Consider the following 20,807-nt stretch of genomic DNA (forward strand, 5'->3'; position numbering starts at 1 on the left):
ATCTTGTAACTCCTATATTGTCCCCTCTAAGGTTGGGACTCACTTTCAAAGCAGCTTCCTTGTCAGTTTCAACATTGTGTTTATCATGAGACAATTTGAGATGTAGTTCTTTATGTATGATAGCTTGCTTGATTGATGCTAAATGATTACAAAAAAAAAATGTATCACCAGTAATAACAATAACTGAACTTGTCTCTGTTTATTTAAACAGGAAAGCAACTGTATTTAAAGGTGATGTCCCGCTGGGTTCTGCAATATGAAAAGCTCAATAAACTTTAAGATTCCTGTCCCATAACATCACATACAGTAAGTGGATTTATTTTTTATGGGGGCTGAAGTTAACACACTGGGTGTCAGGAGGGTGGGGGGCTGAGGCTCACCCCTGGCAGACAGTATTGTTAATCAAGGAGTGACATCTGTTGTGTGCCTCTAATCTCCCCCAGACCATCAGACTGTCCTCCTCGGTTTTAGACTGTCTGTCTTTTGTGCTAAAAAGCACCCAGGATTTGTCTCCTCCTCTGTGTAGACTGCAGTGTGGGGGCGACAAGTTGTTTTTACCGAAACCCTCAACAGCAGTAGAAACATTGCATTTTCGTTTTTGCAATCTCAGAAAACTACTGACAACTTTTTAAGAAGCAGGTGATCGAAACAACTTCTTGCACAGGGCTGAGAGTCCTGCAAGTTCAATAAGTTCGGCAGTGTGTGTTGTGACTTTTACAACCATAGGGGGCAGTATCCACTAATCATGGTGCAAGAAAAGACTACAAAAGTAACCCGGAGTGAAAAGAATTTCAAGCAGTGTTAATTCATAAGTCTTCATTTTGTTGTTTTTAATCATTTCTCTTTTACTTTGTTGGTGTCAGTGCAGCTAGCATATGGGTAACAGTAAAAAAAGGAAGTGATCTTCCAGCTCCCAGTACTGACACCCCATGCAGAATGCTGTATGCCATCTGTGTTTCACACTGGCTGGAGACAGATGGCGAGAGGACTCCTGTTACAGGAGCCATCCCTTCTCAACTTTAATGAACAGTTAATCCTCTCAATCACTCGCAGAACTTCCCCTTATATCAGATTTAAAAGTTTGTTTTCTTTCATAATTTGGAACATTTAACTCTTGCTACTGTAGCACAAAAAGCTCTAAAGCTAAATGAACTGTAGAGAATACATGTATTCTATAGGTGTTGTGTTAGTTTTGTCATTCTGCCAATGAGCACACGTTTTTAATGTACAGTCAACTATTTAAAAGTTTAGTTTGGCTCAGAGAGTCACCCTTGATTACAAGAAAAACACTGACACCATTTGTCAAAATGCAGAAGTGCATGACTTTAAAAAACGGCTGCTTCTTGTAGAAACCACCCTCTGGTGTTAGTCAGTGGGACATCAACTACAGTCAGGTCATAAAAAGAGCATATGGCTTTCATAGAACATCTAAATTTCACTGTGTCTCATCTATCCCCCTAATCCTCGCCTATATTGTTTACAGCCAAGTTAATTGAACTGGCACATCTACGTCGGTTTGGAGATCCCTTCTGAGAGGCTCTGAAGCCAAGTTTTTGCCAAAGCATGCACATTGCTAAAACCTCCACAGCATCTGAAAGAGGTGCAGCTGTTCGTCCTGTAACGGTCGACTGTGTGTGAGCTGTTTAGAAAAAAACGGGCAATTAGGCTCAGTTCAAGTTTCAGTAATTATAATGTTTCCCTGATAAAAAAAAAAAAAAAAAAACTAGTAATCCTAAATTAATTCACCATTTACAAATGGAATAATTCTGGTGTAAAATTCTAGGTTCTGACTCAATGATAAAGTGGTCAGTGTTCCTCTATTATGTACATGGACACAGACATTTGTAGAATAAATATACACATCTTTTAAGTGAAAGTATTAATATCCAAGTGTAAAAACAGGCCCTAAAAGTTAAAGTCCTGAACTCAAAAATTTGAATTTAAAGTGCAAGAACTCAAAATGCAGAACTGGCCCTTTTATAAATATAACAGTTTTATATTACACTATGTTGTAATATCGTCATTGATGAGTTAACAGCCTTTCAGTAGCTTGAGTTAATAGGACCTACTTTATTGTGATTAATCTTTAAACACAATAATGTAGACTTTAAAAACATAAATTTGACTTCTTTTTTTTTTTCAGGGATTTATCCGCAACCTAAAAATGGGTAGTGACCCACAAGTTAAGAACCAGTGCCTCAGATCATCACTAAACATTCAATCCATCTCTTGCTTCTAGCGATGTTTGCCTAAGATGATCTGAGAGATCAAGGGCCTCATTCAGAAGGTTTGGACCACACACATGGTCAGAAACACTGAGCACGTTATTGTGAGGACAGTAATTGGCCTTCACGGTCGACTGTTGAGTCACAGATTTTTTTTTTTTTTGGAGAACAGTTGCTCTGGAGTCATTTGGTTTGATACTGTGAAAACAAAAACATTCTTTTACCGTTACAGCATGTGTATTTCTGTTGGAACATTTAAAAGGACAGTGTGTAACACTTTGTTTTTAATCACTTCAATCATGTCCACATATAGATGTCAATAAATAATATAATTGATAGCGTGTTAACAGTGCAACAAGTGACTTTACTTCTAAATCCACTGCTGGAACAGAGAGAACTTTTAGAAAATATCTTGCATATTTTTTTCCCCCCCTTATAATTCCCCTTACATTGATATATAAAACACAGGAAATACAGCAGCATCAGTTAAAAATGTTTAGCGTGACTAATACTGAGCAGTTTGCACAGTTTTTGGAGATGTCTGTCCTTCAGAATCGCCCGTCTCACTCTCCATGTACGCCTGCACCGACCTCCACAGTGCCCTGATGTTCCCCTCGCCAAAACCCTTCGCCCCTCTTCGCTCTATCAGCTCGAGGAAGAAGGTGTCCTCAGCAAATATGGGCTTGGTGAACACCTGGAGAAGGTATCTGAAAACATAACAACAAGGTAAGAGCACTTGGTTGGTTAAATGGATATACTATAGGCTACTGTAATTGACAGCAAAAGATAAATAAATCTTCTATAAGAAAATACACTGTGTGGAAGAAAAACAGGTTTAAAAGGAGTGCGAGATTACAGCCCTCTCGCACCTTCTGTTTTCGATGGATGTTGCCTGAGTTAGGGGATCCTGGTGCAGGTCCGTGTCCAGGAGGATGCCATGCCGCGCCAGCATCTGAGGGTTGTGTCCCGCTTCCTCCATTTCCTGCTTTCTTCCCACCTGTCACCGCAAACGGGACGTGTAAAACAATTGCCAACCGTAGCCGTTTGCGTTTTACGTTCTGAATCTATCGTACACTATTAGAGAATACGGTCACGTGGGCTGGATTGCCAACAAACAAAGAAATACAAATATTTCTGTATGTTTTGTTGTCCTTCTCAAGTCAGTAAATATGGATTTAGCCTCAATGTTTACGTGTACAAAGCAGGCCCTGTCCTCTTTGTGCCTGCTGATGTCACAACCATGGAACGATTATAAAAATACGAAAGCCAAATTATCTTTTGACAGCGGCGATTTCTCGAAGCAATTGGGTGACCGGTGGTTTTTATTTCTTATGGTAAAATAAGTTGCACAGTTCTGTAAGTTCTGATAAATCCAAACCTTCGAGTAGTAGGCGGGAGGAGGCGAGAAAAACTGTACACCCGCTTCAGCCATTACATGTGCGGTGGAGACGATGTTTTTGGTGTACAGCCCAATGTGCTGGATCCCCGGGGCTCTGTGCTGCTCCAAGAAGGTGTCAACCTGGTTCCTGCCTGAAAAAAAAAAAAAAAGTGAAAGCACACGAGGACGTTGTCGTATCAGAAATGATGGCATAAATCAAATAAGTTTGAAGTATGGAGGTGCTGCGGTTACCTTGTTCAGGCAGTGATTCTGCAATGACAAGCTTGCAGTCATGCTCTTTTTTGTCCGCACTGGGAAGAGCGATGCCAGCTTTGCTGCATTTCCAGTACTCCATGGCAGTAAGTCGCAGTCCAATGCCCTCCTGGTTTATGACAAAACCTTCATCCACATCTTCATTGCTGCTCACAAGAACAAACAATCTTGATTACTGACATCATGTTGAATAATAAATAATAATAATAATAATAATAAAAAAAGAAGATCGTGACGATAAAATAATTCGGAAAGCCATTAGTTTCTCACCTATCAATGAAAAACCTCTGAAAACCAAAGAGATTCTCGTACCACCTCGTGACCTGGTGGGTTGTTTTCCTGGGACAGGCATAAGTTATGTGATCAAAGTGCGTAACGGGACAGGACATGTCCTCTTCTTCCTCCACGCTCCAGTCCGTTTTTGTGACATCAAACCCGGGTAAAAAGGCTCCCTCATATTTAGTCTTGTCTATTAAAGTGTGGCACACGTTTCCCACAATAGATTTGACCACCGCGTAGGTTACAACACCACTCTCGTCCGCTACCGTCGTGGGAGGCACCAAAAAACTGCAGCCCAGATGACGAAGAACCTTGAACGACCTTTCCAGATCCTCTACCTCGAAACACACGTTGCTGACAGTATCCACCGAGTGACGCGGGTTCACGTCGTAAAGACACGCTGAAGCGTTACCTTGCTTGCGTTTGCCCACGTCGACCCGGTGTGGATCGCCGGTGTAGTTGTTCGGTAACTCCCGGAGCCCTTCATTCATTACCACACCGCTCTGGTCCGGTCTCTCGTTTACGAGGAACACCGCCGCCCCCTTCCTGAAAGCGAGCTGCCTGGACCCGTCAGTCAGTCTGGTCGCAAACAGATTAAACTTGAATTTAGACACGAGGTCACTCGCTATTTTCTCCGCGTTAGAAACGTGGAGCGAAACGTGAAGTAACCGGCTCAAGAAAACAGCCATGTTTCTCCATGTGACGTTTTGAAAGGGGGGCGTGTTCAAATAAAACAAGGAAGTCGGACACGTCCTGCTCTCACACCTTAAATAACCAGTGCATTATACTGTATATACAGGGTACAAAACAACAACAAAACAACAACAACAACAACAACAACACTCATTAGTCATCACGGTAAAGGTAAAGAGAAAATGTACACAAACAAAATTATAAGATGTGTCCTCACTTCCAAAGATTCTCCTGAAGAGATCATATATATAAATATAGCTGAAAGCTACAATGATAGAAGTCCAAGATGAAGACGGACACAGCTGTCTAGTAACTGTAACGGATTGCATTCAATTATTAATTTGTTATATATATATATTAATTAATTAAATTAAGTTATAATATATAATATATATATAATATATAAGTTATAATATAAATTAAGTTATAATATATAACTTAATATATAATATAATTAAGTTAATAACTTAATATTAACTGAAGCTAATATATAACTTATTAATTAATTAATTTAATTATAATTAAATGCATTAAATTGAATAGACCAATCAGAAGTGTCTGTTCTATACTGCCTTCTTATTGGTCTATTCTATCCTGCCTTCCTATTGGTCTATTCTACCCTCCCCTCTGATTGGTCTATTCTATCTTGCCCTCTGATTGGTCTGTTCTATCCTCCCCTCTGATTGGTCTATTCTACCCTCCCCTCTGATTGGTCTGTTCTATCCTATTCTGAAATGATTCCCTGAAGAGAAACAACAATAGAAACAACCTTTTTGTTGTTGTTGTTGTTGTTGTTGTTGTTGTTGTTGTTGTTGTTGTTTTACAGCTTTCTCGCTGGATGTAAAACTACAGTCCCTGTGGCCAAATGTAAAACCTGAGCTGCAGAAGGAGCAGATGAATAACTGCTCTGAAGGTCTCAGAATAAAAAACAAAACAAAACAAAACATCACGTCATGCGTATCGGTGCAACTTTGAACCTACCACAATAAAGTATTTTTCCAACGTTCCCGCCGGAGGAGAGCAAACCGCAGCGCCTGAGAGGGTTTTAATATCATGTGACACGACCCTCCACCCCCCCCCCCCCCCCCTCCATCACCCCTCTCCAAAAAGGCCGTGGTTACGTCCATGGTGACACGGCAAGAAGTTCTCTTGCCTTTTGATATTCAACCTCGCCGTACCGCTTCCCTTGGAACATTTCCAACAGCCCCTGAACGCAACACAGTACTTTCCCCCTTCGTCCAATCGCGTCGCGAGCCGAGCCAGATGATTGGTGACGAAGGCAAAAAAAAAAAAAGCCCAGCGTTTATTTTGGCTCCGCTACTCATTTGTCTCGCTGTCGCCGCCATTAAACAACACGGAGGCGATGTAAACCGCGGAGAGTGGCGGATTTACACCATGAGCAGAGGAGTTCAGAGGCCTCGCCGGGCTGCGCTTTGTTCAGCGAGAGGTTAATGTGTCCGCAAAGGTAAACAACAACAAAAATGTGAGCGAGCAAAGGAGTGGAAATATTTCGGATTCGGGGGAAAAGGTTTTGATTGAGGAGGAGGAGGAGGAGGAGGAGGAGAGAGGGGAGGTGGTAGAGGAGGAGGAGGAGGAGGAGGGGGGGAGGACTGGACAAGAAGTGTTTGTTGTGGTTTTCAAGCAAGCACTTGGGAAACGACGAAACGGTAAGAGACCTGGCATATGTTTCTTGAACTAGTTCGTATCGGTGACTTGTTCTGCGTTTGTTCGCTCCGTGAAATCCTCGTTTACAAATTGAGTTTCACGGCTGCTGTCGTTGTACAATGCTACAAGGTTAGCCCTGCCAGCTAACAGGCTAAAAAAAAAAAGCTAAAGACAAACATTTTGTACTCGGTAACGGAAATAAAAAATAAAAAAAAAAAGGTCCTCGTCGTGTGAATTAAATCCAAGCTGTTAACTGATCACGAGCAGCCGGCAGGTAGTTTTAATCACGCCAACAACAAAAAAAAAACATCTCGGGCTGCCGGTGTGTGTGTGTGTCAGTGAAGATGCCCGACTTGATGCAAAGTTTAGTTCACAAACTTGGGGTTGAAGTTGTGTGTGTTTTAATTAAAACAGGCAGCTCGGACCTTTCGAGATAAGTCACCAAGCTTCTTCTGTGCTTCACATCTGTTGTCACGACAGGTCGAGCGACAAAGAAGTGATCCACCATGACGGAACAGAAGGTAAAGTGGGCCTGTGACTACTGCACCTACGAAAACTGGCCGTCTACACTCAAATGCACTATGTGTCGTGCACACAGGTTGAGAGGTCCCATCATCACAGAGGAACCTTATAAAATCCGACCGGAGCTGGACCCTAGTCCGGAGTGGGATCCGCCCAGAACCGGGAGCGGCAGCAACCTCCTCATCTGCCCCGACTCCAGTGCTCGACCGAGAGTCAGGTCAGCCGGCATGGCCGAGATCGCCAGCAAGTGGTCCTGCCAGATGTGCACCTACCTGAACTGGGCCCGTGCCGTCCGTTGCACGCAGTGCATGTGTCAACGCCCGAGGACCAGCAGCCCCACCGAGTCTCCCCAGACGTCGGGCTCCAACACGGGCGGCCGCCCCGCTCTCCACTCTCCTGTGGACACCTGTGAGGAGTACAATGACAGGAACAGACTCAACACCCACCAGCAGCACTGGACATGTACAGCGTGCACTTACCAGAACTGGCCCAGAACTGCAAAGTGTGTGGTGTGCGACCTCCCCAATCCCACCCACCCGGAGGCCATAGAGCTGGCCGCGGAGTCCGCGGAGCCCTCGCCCGTCATCAACGAGCAGGACAGGGCTCGGTGGAGGAGCAGTTGCAGCGGAGGCCAGGGCCAGAGGAGATCCCCTCCCACGCCCAAGAGGGAAGACCATGTCAAAATGGACTTCCAGAGGATAGAGCTCGCAGCTGGAGCCATGAGCAAAGAGGAGCAAGAGGTCGACTTCAAGAAGTTAAAGCAGATTAGAAACCGAATGAGGAAAACGGACTGGCTGTTCCTCAACGCGTGTGCCGGTGAGTTTTAGTACATTTAATACCGGTCCTTCCTACGAGAGCTGAAGCGATTCGTTTGTACATTTCACATAAATGACAACATTTATTGTTTACTTTTTGTGCTTTGTTTGTGAGAATCCTTTCCCTCTGTCCTCATTTCCCCAGCTCAGCTTGAATAGTCTTAACTCCTACAAAAACAACAACAACAAAATCCATACACTCGTCCCAATTTTCCTTCATAACACCAATTCTATTTTCACACTACCTCTCCGTGATGACCGAGCAACGTGCTCCACACAGGAGGCACAGTTTGTTTTTGTCCTGGTGGCAAAAACCGTTTGTTTCTGCTTAGTTAGATTTTTTTTTTTTTTCTAATCAATGAACGACATCATGTCTAATTGATTAGACCCCAAAATATTAGAGGATAGTAGGAACGGTACAAGCTCTGTCAGTTTTATTTCACAAGGTGCCGCTATCAGGTATAAAAAACAAAAAAAACACACAAAAAAACAACAACAACTCCCGCTGCAGTGAAATGGTACTTATCATCAGCAGAGCATAAATAATGTTGAACGGCAGCGACGTAATGGAGACGCGTCGCCAAAAGGCTACTATAATTTGACCGCCGGCTCGTCACTGATCGGCCCTCGATGTGCCACTGAGAGCATCTTTTGAGAGGGTGTGAGTGCTTCCCAGCTGCCGGCGATGAATGGGCCGTCTGGACAGGGCAGTGAGAGCGGCGCCCGTCGACCGGACACTCTCCTGGCACGCTGTCAACAGACCCTGTAAACAGTGGCGCTTATGTGCTGAGCAGGAGGTCCACGGGAGGTGAAAATAGCCTTGACAAGTGATGAACCAACAGTCAACAACAACAACAAAAACAAAACCAAAAAAAAAAAAAAAAAAAAGCATGAAGGCAGCGCGTGATCAGCGTCCTCGCGACCTTTGCACCGATCGCACTTGTCAGCTTTGAAGAGGAGAAAACATTAGTCTGATGTCACAGGGAGGCTTTTTTTGTTGTCGTTGTTGTTTTTTCCCTCTTTCTGCGACGTCCTGTTTGCACCTCTAGACATCCCCACGCGTTTAACCGCCTTTTGATTTCATTCTCAATACTGCTGAGCCGGTTTTATTCGCACCATTTAGGGTGACTTGTTGTGCTGCATGTGCTCTTCAACGTGTTTGTCCGCGAAGGAAGTGCCGGAGTCGAGCGGGCACGTTACGACCGAGCCAGGCGCTCTGAACTCGATCTCGCTTCTCCTCTACCGTTTCACCACACTTCTGGCCCGATGTTACTTCAGAGCTCTGTGCTCGAGCCAAAAAAAAATCAGACGATCCCATTGACTCCCATTTTCCAACAAGAGGAAGCAGGCTTGTCCTTCCTTTTCACCGAGACGGTAACCGGCGAGCCTCGCCGTTGCAGCCGGTCGTCACTCGGTGTAAACATTGTGTTTGTAGTTTCGCGTTGGGGATTACTGTAAAATACAACACCGCGGAGGAGCTCTCTGTTTGTTTGCCTTCGAGCGCCGGAAACGGTCCTGTTGATCGGCTGAATTTTTTTTTTACCGAACAGGCCAAAAAATGTCAAGCCACCCGTGACTAGAAAAATCTGCCTGAAATGAGCTCATCGATTTGAATAAAAATAACGCAACATTAATGATGCAACAGATGGTCTCTCAGATTAAAAGTAGGTTATAGTTGCGCTGCTGTGACTTTCTTGAAAAAACAAAACATGCTTAACAACCTGCGTGATGTGTGAAAGTGATCAGACACTGCTGGGATCGTCATCATCGTATCAATGTCTAAAGGGCTCGATGGTAAAGTTTGTATAATTTCTCACTAAGCTTCATAGTATGTTATTGTGGCAGTAGTTGAATTTAAAAAAAAAAAAAAAAAAAAAGAGGCCAAGTCCTCAAACGACCCGATGCATTAAATCCAACAGAGCTTAAGGTGCTCTTGAAGGTGAAAATACTGGCCAAGAAATGAATTAGTTTTACACTAACCAGGCCTTGAAATAAGGCTGAGAACTATCAGTCGAGCAGAATCTTTGGAACATGAACTTGGCTTTTCCCGGTTGTTCGATGCTTTATTTTTGTTGTTGGTATCAACTGTCTGCAAATTGCTTTATTTCCCAGTTGTCAGTAATTCTAATATTTCTCCTCTTTTTTTTTTTTTTCAAACTTTATTAGACCGGGCAGTGAGAGGTGTTTGCCAAACAACACGGGACTTCTGCTGGAATCTAAGTGCATTTCTGCACTATGAGTCTTAAACATGAGGCTATCAGGACTTTTTTTTAATTTTGCTATTTCATTGCCCGAGTAGGTATTTGGGTAACAAACAACCAAATATGAAAAAAAAAACAAAAACAAAACAAACCTCTTGCCGACTAAGTGATTACAACTTTTTAATCGCATTAATAGGTTTTAGTATAAGGCCTTAATCAAGGCAGTGCATGCCCAAGTGTACTCAACACTGTTACTGGGACTGCTCTACAAGAGTGGAACTGGGACACTTTTTATAATGGCAAGTTTGACCTAAACCAAGCAAAATGACCCAAATTCATACTTCTAAACAGGCCATCTTATTCTGCAGTTAGTTTTTTTCACGAGTTCTCCGGCACGGCAGCAGTTCTGTTTCAACTATAAAAAAAATAAAAAATCATGTGGCGTCTATTTATAGGGGTGTGTTTGCAAAATGTCACCCAGCGTGTGTAAAACGAGACGGGACACTCTTGGAACGTTTCGGTCCAGATTCGCTCAAGGTAGCCGTCCTCCTCGCTGCCAGAGAGGACGTCCTCGCTTAAGGAAGTCCGTGTGAATTAGCTTCAGACATCTCGGTGCCCCGCGAGCTGTTGCGCATTTCACTCATGACAGATGTTGAGACTAGGAGGTCCAGGAGGAGGAGGAGGAGTGGGAGAGTGGGACGCTGGGACGTTAATCTGCACAGACGTCCTCTCTTTGACCACGGCCCTCTGATAGCTCCGCATCATAAGCCACGCCGCTCTGCCTGTTCTGCTGTCGTAGCCCGTCGGTGTGATAAGTGTTCTCTCACTGGGCCGGCTAGTAGCTACACCCAGAGGTCGTCAGAACGTCGAGACCGAGGGATCTCTGAATCCTTTTTTTTTTTTTTGTGCCGTTTCACTAACTCCTCTCCTCCGGCAGAATTAGTTTCACAAATTTCTCGCAGATTTTGAACATTAATTGGTTGTGACCAAGAACAGCTTGAAGTATTAACACAGTTTGATGGATATTTCAGTAGTTTCTTTCATGGAACACGGGAAGCCGCCTGTGACATCTTGCTTCTATTACGAGCTGGGACCGGGGCGGTTGAAGCCGCTCCAACAGCCAGCCTAATCCGTTTACAGAGTGTAGGCCCGTTTTAAAAGGATTCCCGCGTCTGTCTGTGTGTGTTTATTTTCCTTTAGACATGTTTTTGGACTGGGGAATCTCTAGTATTTGGAATACATAGTAGATTCACACACACACACACACACACACACACTTGGTTGCCAGTTTCAGGACACCTTGCCAAAACGAATGCGGTCTAGAACAACAGTGCTGTAATAAAAAAAAAAACGATATTTTATTAAGTTTAAGGTGTTTAAAGAGGTGTCGATTCAACTTTTTATTGAATTCTGAGGTTGTTGCCGTGCTGCTGAGTCTGTGGGGTTGCGTTTCTAATATTTAGTCTTCTCTCCACTGATTTTAAAGGCTTTATGAGTGCGTATGTCTTATGATGAGAGCAGGGGAAGGTGTACCGGATTTGATTTTAAGTTTTAACAACCTGAATTTGAATTGTTTCTCTGAATAACAATGTCCCCTTTTAATCTACACGGCAAACGATGTAGGCGAGTGGCACTCCCTCCGACTTTAATAGCTTGTGTTCCTAAAAAAAAAAGTAGCGTCACCAGTATAATGAGGCGCTGATCTATTTCTACATTTCACTACCAACATTTTTTTTTTTAAAAAGCTTCCTCTTTGTTCCTCCCTCTGCTGCAGGCGTCGTCGAGGGAGACCTGGCGGCGATAGAAGCCTACAAGTCGTCCGGCGGCGACATCGCCAGGCAGCTCACGGCAGACGAGGTGCAGCTCCTCAACCGGTCCTCAGCGTTTGACGTAGGCTTCACCCTCGTCCACCTGGCCATTCGTTTCCAGAGGCAGGACATGCTCGCCATCCTGCTAACTGAGGTGAGCGTGCTTTTGGATTTTGTTTGTCCTCACTCCAAAAAGGGAGTTTCTCCCTTGATAACAAAAAAAAAATTAAAAAAAAACAAAAAACTTTTTGAACACGTTTGTGCTTGTGAATGCATCAAAAGGCAGGATGATTACTCAGCACGTAAGTTTTCCTTCAAGAGGAGTCGTAAATTCTCGTACAAAGATTCTATAAATACCAATAATCTTTTGACTTCCTTCTACATTATTCAAAGTGGTAATTTTCCCCTGAATGCATCAGACGTGCTCCTGTAATTTTGATGCTATTTGGTACCTCCCCTTGTCGGCCACATCAGCCTGTAATTGTTCTTTTATACCAAAGTAGACCGTATAATGCAGATGCCTGTAATGCCGGTGATTACAGCGGAAGTGCACTTTGAGGATTAGGTGGCGGATTAGCCTGGCTGCAGTTCTGTCACTGGTTCCTAATGGACAGGATAATACAGAGCTGATGTGGTCTGCAAGGAGAGCGAGCGGTGAGGAGGAAATGCACGGAGGGCCGCAGGGTGAGACGTCACCGCTGACGCTCGAGACGAAGGATGACCTCCTTACTGTGGCGGAGTTTGATACCGAGTATAACGACCACGTGTGTCAGAAGCCACGTTTGTCATTTAGTGAAAACGGGTCGGTTAAAACGACATCTTCTCTCTCTTTGACGCGTGAAACGCATTTAATCTCGGTGAATCCAAAAAGACGCCTCGGGGTGAACACGATAACATAAACTTTGAAGATTTACGAACTTCAATTCGGTGTCATAAAATTTCTGACACGATGCTTTGATGATAAGCGGGGATGTAACGGCGTCTGGTTTGAACCTTTTTTTTTTTTTTTTTTTTGAGTCGTGGTTCGGGCATGGTTTCAGTTCAGCAGAGAACGTTTGAAAAGTGTATTTTCGAAAACTGAAAATATTCAAAAATGCCCAATCGGCCGCAATTTTTTTTTTTTATTGTACGAGAAAAGCGAGAGCAAAGAAGCCCCAGATTGTTCGCCGCGCGGGGAGGCCGGTCGAAACTCAAACACGACGTGTAGACCGAAGTTACGCGCTTGATCAAATTGACACAGTGCCTGGCAGCGTTCAAGGCCAACAACCCCGGACACCCGCGGGTTACACGACCAAAATGTTACAGGTGGAGCTCGCGCTCTGAACGGCGAGGACAAAATTATTGACTTTTTTTTGTTGTTGTTTGTTTGTTTGTTTTTTCCCCCCTCATATTGTTCACCTCAAACGAATGCATAAATTAGTACATAAAACAAAATGGGATGTTTTTTTTAACTTTTGAATTTCAGTCTAAATGAAATCTCAAAGGAGAACGTGGTTTGAAGTATTCGCGTCATAAGTTCTGCGTGTTTTGTGTCTTCAGGTGAACCAACAGGCAGCTAAGTGCATCCCCTCCATGGTGTGCCCCGAGCTGACGGAGCAGATCCGCAGGGAGATCGCGGCGTCACTACATCAGCGCAAGGGAGACTTTGCTTGTTACTTCCTCACCGACTTGGTCACCTTCACTCTGCCCGCAGGTACTCGCGACGTCACTTTGATTATTGGTCGTCCTTGCGTACGTGTAATTTAACACTTCCTCTTGTTTTGTCACCCCAATACATTTTACTTTACTGGCTCCGCACTGGAAGAATTTTAGTATTTTTCCTGCAGCCTTAAAAAAAAACAATAAAAAACCTCTGCTTAAACAACAACAACAACCCGTCTTAACATTTGTATCTTGACTGATACAAGCAAAGGACGGGGAAAACAATTCATTTTGTGGATCTCCGGGATTGTATTCGTGCCTAACTTTCATGCTCGCTTGCAGAATTGTCCTCCGCATAGTATTAATGTGCAGCTCGTCGGCGCGTCAACTTCAATGCTTCCCCTTCACTTTACAACTGGAAGACTGTGGACGCCGGTCTTCTCATTTAGCCTCGTTGCGAAGCATTTCTGAGAGAAGCGGCAGCAGCAGCTCAGGTTCTCGTCCCTGTGGCGTAATGTCTCGACATGTACTTTGTTTTTAAAGACTACTGGTATTCTGATGGAGCACCGCTGGGATGAAAGACTATACGGGCTTCACTGATATATTAGTGTGTGTGTGTGTGTGTGCGTTTGAGTATTTTGCAGCAGACTGAGCTTGGCCCGAGGCCAGCTCGGGGGCGCTCTTTCTGTTTCTGTCTTTCTTGCTCTCAGACAAAGCCAGCGCCATTTACTATTGAACCCAGAGAATAGCCACCAGTGTTCTGTGTGTGTGTGTGTGTGTGTGTGTGTGTGTGTGTGTGTGTGTGTGTGTGTGTGCGTGTGCGCGTGTGCGCGCACAGTTCAATACACACAGGGACCCAACATGCTGCACCGGGCTCGTGTTTGCTGTGCGCCATTGGCAAAATGTCACCCGGTGAACGGAATCGCAAAGAACATCCCCTCACCGCGGCGTTTACGTCGCCCTCGGCCGCGCCGCGAGTTTTGTAACGAGCGTGAAAGTCGAATACCTCTCCCCGTGTGGTCTTTTGCAGATATCGAGGACTTGCCGCCCGCCGTTCAGGAGAAGCTGTTCGACGAGGTGTTGGATCGCGACGTGCAGAAAGGTACGCCGGATTTAGTCATGTTTATATTCCCAGTTCGCACTCCTTAAGTCCGGTGATGTGTTTTCAGACGTGGCGGCCGCCAGTGATTTCATGATCTGCTTTACTCTGTTTAAAAAAAAAAAAAAATCTATATACCGTCTCCAACCTGCTTCGTCTTCTCTCCCTTCTCTAATTAGGTTAATTGAGCTCACTAGTTTCCCTTCCACATACTTAACCAGTGACACACTCCCACTGCAGTCTGTGCGAATGCTGCTGAACATACGTGTAGGTTTGCGTGTTTCACTGAAGGCATCAAAAGAGTCTCGTGACCTATTTTAAGCCCTCATAAACTGGGATAAGGGGGGCGGGGCTATGGGTTTTTTGGTTCTTGCCAAAAAAAAAAATAACTACAGATTGAGAAATGCATGTTTAGTAATATTTGAAAGCAGTTTGCGTAACTGGAAATGCGTTTCCATGAGGACCAACTGCAGCTGTTGCACATCTGAAACGGTCATCACGGCGCGTATGCCATCCCCATGCGGAGTTTTTGTGAACAGAAAAAGGTCCATCAGCATTTTTTTTAGTCGACAATGGGTACTTTTTACTTTCCAATTTTTGTTTTGTTTTGGTCGTTTTTATAAAATCATTTATCTGTCAGCCGAGTGTTAGAAATGCAGCACGGTTGCGTTTTTCCTCATCTGAAAACTTAAAAATCTTTTCTTTCCAGAGAAAGTTCCCCTCGTTTTTAGTGTTTTTTTGTTGTTGTTTTTTTTTTCCCCCCACCCTGTAAAGTTAAATACAACTAGACGGTTTTGAACCCAATCTCGATGGGACCCGTTCACGCATGTCATCCGGTGTGTAGAGTTGGAAGAGGAGTCTCCCGTCATCAACTGGTCTCTGGAGCTGGGCACCCGCCTGGACAGCCGTCTGTACGCCCTGTGGAACCGCACGGCCGGAGACTGTCTGCTGGACTCCGTCCTGCAGGCCACCTGGGGCATCTACGACAAGGACTCCGTCCTCCGCAAGACCCTCCACGACAGCCTGCACGACTGCTCCCACTGGTGAGGCGCCCGAACCCCCCCCCCCCCCCCCCCCCCGTACGTCTGCTTCATGTGGGCGGCCCGTAGACGAACCCGTGGGAAACGCTGCCGCGGTTGCTTAAAACCCACAAAACGCCGTTTTTAAAAAAATAAAAATTTGTTTAGGCGTTTGGAATATTATCCAAAATTCGACTTACTGGGGTTTTGAGGAATATAAATCCCTAAATATTTAATATTTTAATGCAATGTAATATTTAAGACTGAGGTGTAAAAGTTGTAGCCAGTACACTGTAGAACCATAAATAAATGGAGCTGTGCCTTTTTTTTTTTTTTACAAGCACGGTGACCTTGGGCCGACATTTGATTCGGGGGGGAAAAGGAAAAAAAAAAAAAAAAAAGTCTTAATAGTAACTTTTTTTTTTTGTGTGTGTGTGTGGTTTTAGGTTTTACACTCGCTGGAAGGAGTGGGAGTCGTGGTACTCGCAGAGCTTTGGCTTACATTTCTCCCTCCGAGAGGAGCAGTGGCAGGAGGACTGGGCGTTCATCCTGTCTCTGGCCAGCCAGGTAATTAAGAAGTTCCTTCTGGTTCGCTCGCTTCCTTCACTCCCGCGGCCGACCGTCGCTTGTCGGCGCGTCGGGCTGCAAAGGGAGCGCGTGAAACTCCTTTTTTTTTAAAATTTTTTTTTATTTATATCTCCTTGAGTTTCCGTTTCAGCATCCCCCTGTTCTTCGGGCCTCCCGTTTCCAACTTTTCCCTCTACGGGACGGTCGTGTTCGATGTTGGAACACAACACCCCCGCCGCCCCAAACGGAGAACTGACCAGTCATCTCTTTTTTTTTTTTTTAACATGAAATATCATCCCCGCTGTAGTATGAAAGCAGTTATGTAATCTGCTTTCTGCTTATTCAGTCGGTACAACTGTGACGTGCGAAGAAGAGGAAGAGTGGCGGCGGCGGCCCCCCTCGCTATTTTTAGTCGTACTAATATTTAATGGACACTTCAAGGGAGGGGGGGGGGGGAGTAGAGAGTCCGTGTGATTACACCTGCTGTATGATGGGACGTTGTGTTTTTTTTTTTTTTTTTTTTTCTCCCCCCCCCCCCTTGCCCTTTCTCCCACTCAGCCCGGGGCCAGCCTGGAGCAGACCCACATTTTTGTTCTCGCACATATTCTCCGGAGACCGATCATCGTCTACGGAGTGAAATACTACAAGAGTTTCCGCGGGGAGACGTTGGGATACACTCGTTTTCAAGGTGAGGCAGCGTTTGCACCGAAAACGGGAGACGTCCCATTTCAACATTCGTTTAACTTATGGAGTTGTTCGGTCTTCACCTCAGTCGGGGGAGGGGGGGGGGAGTTATTGGAGCTACTTTCCACTGTAAAAAATGTTGGCATGTCATTTTTCAATGCTGCCAGCTCGCTCGATTCATTTCAGTGACCTCACTTGTAAGTGTTGGCAGTAAGAAACTTTTTATTTAATTTTTTTTCTTTTTATGTAGTTCAGGCTGATCTGACTCTTTTAATGACCCGAGCTCACTCACTGATGATTTTTTTTTTTTTTTTTTTACCCCCTGGAGTCTGCTTTTAGTTTTCCAACTTTAACATAGAATAAGAAACATGGGGTCGCTCTTAGCCTTTTTTTTTTTTTTTTTTTTTTAACTTGGGGAGATCAAGCTATTGTTTTAAGAAAACTAAAGGGAGCGGAGCCGGAATAAATCAATTCGAACGAACGAAAGAGTCTCCGACGCTCCGTACGGATAAATTTCATCGGCGGTCCGCTTCGACGTCCCGGCGGGACGGCCCGTTGCGACGTCGGCCCCGACCGCCGATTTCGGAGCGCGCCGTCGCGGAAAGTCCAGACCGTCCCCGTCTCACTTCGCTCCGTCCCCCCCCGTGTGTCCTCAGGCGTGTACCTGCCTCTGTTGTGGGAGCAGAGTTTCTGCTGGAAGAGCCCCATCGCCCTGGGCTACACGCGGGGCCACTTCTCGGCCCTGGTGGCCATGGAGAACGACGGCTACGACAATCGGGGGGCCGGCGCCAACCTCAACACGGACGACGACGTCACGGTCACTTTCTTGCCGCTGGTGGACAGCGAGAGGAAACTTCTGCACGTTCACTTCCTGTCCGCGCAAGAGGTGAGAAACGCCAACGTTAAGGCCTTTTAGGTTAGGTTAGGTTGGTTAGGTTAGGTAGGTTAGGTTAGGGTAGGTTAGGTTAGGTTAGGTGTTAGGGTAGGTTTATTTAGGTTAGGTAGGTTAGGGTAGGATAGGTAGGTTAGGGTAGGTTAGGTAGTTACTTTATTAATCCCCGAGGGGAATTTTTTTTTCACTGCAGCAGCATACAGGAAGCAATAAGATAATAATAGAATAATAGAAAAGCAATAAAATAGCAGTAAAAAAATATCAAATGTACAGTATATACAGTACAGTATATATCTATATATATTATATACAAACAACCAAGAAACACAGTCAACAGTGTTATTGTTGTGTGATGGATTTTGCCAGAGGTGAGTTATTGTACATGACTCACGTCACGTCATGTTCAGTAACCCGTCGTACGTTTCCCATTGGACCAGATATCAAAGCGTATCATTTCCTCAATGTTTTTGTTGTCGTTCACGAAAATCACCCACGGTTACCGTGAATCGCGTTAGTCCGTTTCCTCGTGCAGGGGAAAAAAAAAACACGACGTAATACCTGGGGGACAGGTGATAGTGAAAACTACTTTTGACCAATATTATTTATTATTTAAATTATTAGTTAGTTATTTATTTATTATTAGTTATTTTTGGTGGTTGGGGTAAAAAAAAAAAATAGGAAGCAAAAAAAAAAAGCGCGACATAATACAGGTAATAGTGAAAACTACTTTTGACCAATATTACTTATTTATTTAAATTATTATTTATTTATTTATTATTAGTTATTTTTGGTGATTGGGGTTAAAAAAAATAATAAAAAAAACGCAACATAATACGGGGGACAGGTAATAGTGAAAACTACTTTTGACCAATATTATTTATTTATTTAAATTATTAGTTATTTATTTATTATTACTTATTTTTGGTGATTGGGGTAAAAAAAAAAAAAATAGGAAGCAAAAAAAAAACACGCAACATAATACGGGGGACAGGTAATAGTGAAAACTACTTTTGACCAATATTATTTATTAATTTAACTTATTATTTATTTATTTATTATTAGTTATTTTTGGTGATTGGGGTAAAAATTTTTTAAATAGGAAGCAAAAAAAAAAAACCGCAACATAATACGGGGGACAAGTAATAGTGAAAACTACTTTTGACCAATATTATTTAGTTATTTAAATTACTATTTATTTATTTATTTATTACTAGTTATTTTTGGTGATTGGGGTAAAAAAAAAAATAGGAAGCAAAAAAAAAAAAACCCGCGACAATACGGGGGACAGGTAATAGTGAAAACTACTTTTGACCAATATTATTTATTTATATAACTTATTATTTATTTATTTATTATTAATTATTTTTGGTGATCGGGGTAAAAAAAAAATCAACCCCGCGAGTCGCATCCGCAGCTCCTGATCTCGGTGAACCGCCGATCGCCTGCAGCGGACGTGTTATTGTTTTGGCGTTTCGTCGGTTTGATGTTAACCGCGCGTTTTGCGTGCGTCTCAGATGGGGAACGAGGAGCAGCAGGAGAAGCTGCTGCGGGAGTGGCTGGACTGCTGCGTGACGGAGGGAGGCATGCTGGCGGCCACGCAGAAGAGCTCCCGCCGCCGCAACCACCCCCTGGTCGCCCAGATGGTGGAGAAGTGGCTGGACAGGTACCGACAGATCCGGCCCTGCGCCTCCCTCTCCGACGGCGAGGAGGAGGAGGATGAAGACGAATGAAGACGTGAGGGGGGGGGGGGGGGGAGAGGAGGAGGAGGAGGAAGACGGAGACGGCTCTTTTTACTCCGGAGTGTGGACATTGTAGGCTCTGAGAGAGAGAGAGAGAGAGAGAGAGAGAGAATACCTTACTATCTAGATTTTTTTTTTTTTTTTTTTTTTAATTTCTTTTATTTTCTTTCTCCAAAATGTAAATCTCCACCCTTTTGTAATAATGCATGCGTTGCGCGAGCTCCGCGGTAGAAAAAAAACAAAACAAAGACGTACCCGACGCCGTCGAACGCGATCCCGACTTACCCCGCTCCCGTGAAAGCACGCGGAGCCCGCTTCCTTCGCTCCGGGGGGGGGGGGTTCCTCCCTCTCCGCCGAGGCCGTCGCCCGACGACGACGACGTCGGAGGAGGAACACTTGCAGGAACGTGCGCTCGTATTTAAGGAAAATCCCCGAGGCGGCGCTTTTCATGAGGAATTTCATTTTACAGAACCGCCCCGACCAGAAATGTTGCTTCGACGGAGGGGATGCTCGTCCGTTTGTGTGTGTGTGTGTGTGTGTGTGTGTGTGTGCGTGCGCGCGCACCCGTTTTCCCGATTGCCGATTCTTCCGCGAAACCCCATTTGATGTCGGATTTATTTATTCGTTTAGGCGACACCTTTTTCTGTTCCGCCCGTTTTTTGGTTTTTTTTTTTTTAATCTGTGTTCCGTTTGATCCGATTCAGTCTTGAAGTAATTTTTGTTTTTTTTTGCACAGATAAAACAACAACAACAACAATGACAACAAACCTACATTCTGTGAGGGGGAGAGGGGGGCAAAAAAAATGACATACAAGTTTACTGACATTTTTATTTTTATTAATTTTTTTTTTTTACGCGTGACTTAGTAGCTCGTGTCCGGAGTGGGCGGTTTGTGACGCCGGTGGGTAAAAAAACAAACAAAGACGAAACCAAACACGCTGCCTCTTTCCATGGAGAGCATTAATATTAAATTTGAGTCACTTGCATCTACTTAATTTGCCATTTGTTTTCTATTTCCTCTTTCTTGTGTTTGGACCACAGACTGCTGTTTTGATAATTAATAATTAGTTTGCTCTTCTTTTTTTTTTTTTTTTTTCTTTTCTGCCAGAGCTGAAATAATTCAAAAGTCGACCGGGTGACGGGGGAAGGTGGTGGGGGGGGGGGATGATTGATTATAGTTGATCACACACAAAGGACACGGTCGATAACGCTCGCATGTGGCCGTCCGATCTAAATTTAGTCCGGTTCAACCGTACCACAGATCCCACTCGACTGCAAAAGCCTATTTAAGAAGATGCACACACAAG

The 20,807-nt window shown here is 44.2% G+C and overlaps 3 protein-coding genes across 5 annotated transcripts in view; 2 read left to right on the top strand and 1 right to left on the bottom strand.

Moving 5' to 3' along the window:
• Window positions 1-350, top strand: part of lhpp (phospholysine phosphohistidine inorganic pyrophosphate phosphatase) — a 43,647-nt gene extending 43,297 nt beyond the window's left edge. Inside the window, exon 7 of the mRNA XM_069713125.1 lies at window positions 212-350. Within this exon, the coding sequence (XP_069569226.1) occupies window positions 212-260 (49 nt within the window). The 3' untranslated portion in view covers window positions 261-350. The remainder of the gene's footprint in view (window positions 1-211) is intronic.
• Window positions 351-2,730: 2,380 nt separating this feature from the next.
• Window positions 2,731-5,915, bottom strand: hpdl (4-hydroxyphenylpyruvate dioxygenase-like). 2 transcript variants are annotated; one of them, XM_069713119.1, is made up of 6 exons: window positions 5,830-5,915; window positions 4,147-4,734; window positions 3,856-4,022; window positions 3,604-3,755; window positions 3,095-3,222; window positions 2,731-2,932 (listed from the first exon to the last, which is right to left on the bottom strand). In XM_069713119.1, exons 2-6 carry the CDS (start codon window positions 4,644-4,646, stop codon window positions 2,731-2,733), a joined length of 1,149 nt encoding a protein of 382 aa, XP_069569220.1. In that variant the 5' UTR covers window positions 4,647-4,734; window positions 5,830-5,915. The 2 variants fall into 2 exon arrangements, with proteins under 2 accessions (XP_069569220.1, XP_069569219.1); XM_069713118.1 differs by lacking the exon at window positions 5,830-5,915 and having other exon boundaries at window positions 4,147-4,958.
• On the top strand, window positions 2,852-20,490 carry zranb1a (zinc finger, RAN-binding domain containing 1a). Of its 2 annotated transcripts, none has more exons than XM_069713110.1 (10): window positions 2,852-2,951; window positions 6,994-7,851; window positions 11,826-12,013; window positions 13,399-13,552; window positions 14,531-14,602; window positions 15,444-15,642; window positions 16,065-16,185; window positions 16,744-16,873; window positions 17,526-17,755; window positions 19,276-20,490. In XM_069713110.1, the coding sequence occupies exons 2-10, from the start codon at window positions 7,020-7,022 to the stop codon at window positions 19,489-19,491; spliced, it is 2,142 nt and encodes a 713-aa protein (XP_069569211.1). In that variant the 5' UTR covers window positions 2,852-2,951; window positions 6,994-7,019; the 3' UTR covers window positions 19,492-20,490. The 2 variants fall into 2 exon arrangements, with proteins under 2 accessions (XP_069569211.1, XP_069569210.1); XM_069713109.1 differs by lacking the exon at window positions 2,852-2,951 and adding an exon at window positions 5,958-6,313.
• Window positions 20,491-20,807: the final 317 nt, after the last annotated feature.

This window comes from Brachyistius frenatus, unplaced genomic scaffold, assembly GCF_029030835.1.
Source record: "Brachyistius frenatus isolate BFR_SWC_R1_liver_20210118 unplaced genomic scaffold, ASM2903083v1 Contig_115, whole genome shotgun sequence".
NCBI classification, from domain to species: Eukaryota; Metazoa; Chordata; class Actinopteri; family Embiotocidae; genus Brachyistius; species Brachyistius frenatus.

Excerpts from the sequence above, each read along its gene's own strand:
- zranb1a (XM_069713110.1), top strand. The coding sequence starts at position 7,020 with ATGACGGAACAGAAGGTAAAGTGGGCCTGTGACTACTGCACCTACGAA. Across the intron at positions 12,014-13,398 it reads TCGCCATCCTGCTAACTGAG|GTGAACCAACAGGCAGCTAA; the intron begins GTGAGCGTGCTT and ends TTGTGTCTTCAG. Across the intron at positions 16,186-16,743 it reads TCCTGTCTCTGGCCAGCCAG|CCCGGGGCCAGCCTGGAGCA; the intron begins GTAATTAAGAAG and ends TCTCCCACTCAG.
- hpdl (XM_069713118.1), bottom strand. The coding sequence starts at position 4,844 with ATGGCTGTTTTCTTGAGCCGGTTACTTCACGTTTCGCTCCACGTTTCT. Across the intron at positions 4,023-4,146 it reads CAGAGGTTTTTCATTGATAG|CAATGAAGATGTGGATGAAG; the intron begins GTGAGAAACTAA and ends TCTTGTGAGCAG. Across the intron at positions 3,223-3,603 it reads CTCCCGCCTACTACTCGAAG|GTGGGAAGAAAGCAGGAAAT; the intron begins GTTTGGATTTAT and ends TTGCGGTGACAG.